The sequence below is a fragment of the Lycium barbarum genome, chromosome 6 (assembly GCF_019175385.1).
Source record: "Lycium barbarum isolate Lr01 chromosome 6, ASM1917538v2, whole genome shotgun sequence".
Taxonomy (NCBI): Eukaryota; Viridiplantae; Streptophyta; class Magnoliopsida; order Solanales; family Solanaceae; genus Lycium; species Lycium barbarum.
In genome coordinates this window covers 133883855-133887069 of record NC_083342.1, presented here as the reverse complement: position 1 = coordinate 133887069, position 3215 = coordinate 133883855, and the positions used below count along the sequence as shown (strand labels likewise).

The 3215-nt window shown below is 29.4% G+C and overlaps 1 protein-coding gene across 1 annotated transcript; it reads right to left on the bottom strand.

Moving 5' to 3' along the window:
- Positions 1-695: 695 nt before the first annotated feature.
- On the bottom strand, positions 696-2256 carry LOC132599193 (bZIP transcription factor 11-like). Its single transcript, XM_060312460.1, has one exon. It carries the CDS (start codon positions 1564-1566, stop codon positions 1075-1077), a length of 492 nt encoding a protein of 163 aa, XP_060168443.1. The 5' UTR covers positions 1567-2256; the 3' UTR covers positions 696-1074.
- Between the last annotated feature and the right edge of the window lie 959 nt (positions 2257-3215).

Genomic DNA, 3215 nt, shown 5'->3' with positions numbered 1-3215 from the left:
AAGGTGCAAAGTACTATTTCATTGTGAATGAGATTATAGACTTATGTTTTTCCTATCTTTTGAATTATATTTACTTAAGTTACGTTAAAACTTACTTATGTAATATTGGAATGTTGAAATTTAATATAAGAGTATTATGTTAAAAAAAAATGGACTTTAAATTTAGGGTATATTTTTTATTTTAATTTATTTGTTATTTCACATTTCATGCTATTTATTTTTCACCTACAGTTGATAGATTTTCTTCTGACATTATATTTATTAAAATAATTTTTTTTACCAAACATGCAAGCCATGTTCTCACAAAAAAGTTTGCTTTAAACTTTATATTTAATTAGAGTTAAAATATTCTTAATTTGAAAAATATATATAAACTATTTTTTACAATATTAGTTGCAAATATACGATTATTAATTAATATATTTTTAAGAATGTGTTGTTAAATTCCTAACTTAATATCATTTATAAATACACATTTTTTTCAAACATTAATTTTTAATAATTAAATTTTATTTTTAAATTAAATTAATTGTGTAATTACACTTCTGCAATCAAAGAATACGTTTATAATTACACTGTAATTATATTACGACAAATAAATATATCGTTGTAATTATAATATACAAATTATTATAATTATAATATTATGTAATTATTAGACTGTGCCAGTAATTACACCAATTCCAATTACGGGGTTGCTTTCCAAACAGACCAATTTCCAATTAATATTAAGATATTACACCAATCGAGAAATAGGCTTCCCAATTACAACTGCATAAGTTCTTGAAAGAGAAACCAAAGACGAGAGAGATTACAAACCGCACATTTTTTTTTTTTTTACAAGAAACACCAAACGGAATTTATTCTTAACACTAGTTGTTGATAAAAGAAAAAAACCTTAGCAAGAGTACTAGTACTTCTACTACTTGATAGTACATATGTTTATCTTAGATCTACTGCTGAAAACAGGATTATATTCTCTCTTTTGATTCCTTTTCTCTTCCACCCTTCGATATTTTTTTCTTTCAGAGTTTTCAGTGTTCAGAATTCATTGGCCCGACTAATAATGTCACGTCAGTACTGCAAGACATCTGCAGTCATAATGGGCTGATTGGCACAGTGATAATTCCAACAATTGGTCATGTTGAACCCATCAACCAGAGAGTCATTTTGTGGAAAGTTGAAGCTATAAGGAGGCTCGTTATGGTCCATGGCAAGACCATTACAATTGTTATTGGCATCCAAGAAAGCAATGATTTCATTAAGTGACTCAAGCCTGTGGCTAAGTTCACCTAATTGAGCTCTCAAGATTGAATTTTCAGCCTCAACATTAAGATAATGTTGTGTGGTGACATTCATACTCGTCAAAACCTGGTTATTTTCTTTCCTTAGAGTTGCTACTTGGGCCATCAAATCATCCAGATGTTTCTGTTTTCTCATCCTTGATCTTCTAGCTGATTCTCTGTTTGATATCATTCTTTTTCTCTTCCTCTGATCCATTAATTGCTGAAGATTTTCTTCTGACCCTGAGTTTTGAAGAAATGAAGACCCACTTGATGAAGCCATGACCAAAAAACTTCAAGAACACTAGTAACTTTTTTTTTCAAGATTTAGAGAGAGTTATAATTAGAAAATAAAAAACTAGCAGGACCCAGATGGAGTTTTTGACTTAGAAACAAGAGTAGAACGAAAAATATTGTAGATTATACTTATTTTCTTATTTAAAGATAGATAGTAAGTAATATATAGAGAGGTTAATCATATAAGAGTAGTAGTTATTTAGGGGGCTATGAAATGTAGTAAAACCAGTAGAGAAAAACAACAGAGAAAGATTGCACCAAATGGGTCCTGCGCCTATATGTGGAATTTATCATAAACCCCGAAAGAAACAATTCACTGAGAATTGCAGACATGAATTTCAAAGATTAGAAATAATTGGGGTAGCATTAAGATTAGCTTTAGAAGAAGAAAAAAAACTACTAATGATTTTTCAGTAAAGAAATTGGCAAGGCTTTCTCCTGATGAGTGCCCAGCCTTATAAAATGAACAAAAAAAAAAAACACTTTCTTGGTATTTTTTCAGAGATTTTGGGTGGTGGAGATTCCAAGAAAATCTTGAAAACTTAAAAAACAAAACTTTGGAGAAGAAGAGACCAGGAAAAGAAGAGAGCCTTTGGGCTAATAGGCAAAGAGCCTTTGAAGCTGAAGGAAGTAGAGAGAAAAGGAAGGAGAAAAAGAGAGGGGTTAAAGAAGGTGTTTTGGCTGGGATTTTATAGCAGCAAAAGTGGGTGTCAACAAATTTAAAAAAATTGTTCAAATGGAAAAAGTTCAACTTTTACTTCTATACTTACATATACGAAATACTAGTTTAATTTTATTCTCTATTATATTTAGTTTATAGAGTGATAGAGCCAGAAATTTTATAAGGAGAATCAAAATAAAATAAATTAACATATTAAAAAGTTAAAGAAGATTAACAAAACATATTCAGTGAAATTTTATAAATGAGATCTGAAAAGAATAGCATGTATGTAGATTTTGCTCCTGTCTTTGATGTACAGAGGCAAAAAGTTAAGAAGATTCAATATATAAAATATATATGTGTTATATATATATATACCTAACTACACAATATATACATTTTTTTTAATGAAAGACACCCTTTGTTTAAAGGGGACTCCCCTACTATAAATGTTCTCGTTTTTAAGCATGATTTTAATGGAGCTTCAAGCCTTCAACACAAACTAGGTGAATTCTCTATGTTAAAATATTCTGATAATCTAATATTACCCTTCTAATTTTTTATAATAATTATTTTATAACTATTCTTCCTTGTTGACCTTACTAAATTATGAAATATTATAGAATTTGCTAACGAAAACTATACAAATAACTCAAATATATAATAAAGAATAAAATTAAATATATTTTGTAATAACCGAAAGTATTTTAACCCCTTCTCGACGTTCAAAGAAGTGGAAAACAAAACTAAAATTGAATGGAAAAAATAAAGTGGAAATATAAAAAAGGAAGTTTGGAATCTAGTGTGAGAAAAGGTAGGATGGGGAGGAAGAAGAAGGTGAAAGGGACATGTGGGGTGGGAGCAGAAACCTCCACGGCCGTCTAGATCCAGCTGTGGAGCAACATCACATACTAAAGTTTTAAAAAAATCAGGTATTCTCTTTACCTCCTTAAGCCCCAAATACACTTGGCTAT

What these genes read in the sequence shown, in the direction of transcription:
- LOC132599193 (XM_060312460.1), bottom strand. Translation starts at nt 1,566, where the DNA reads ATGGCTTCATCAAGTGGGTCTTCATTTCTTCAAAACTCAGGGTCAGAA.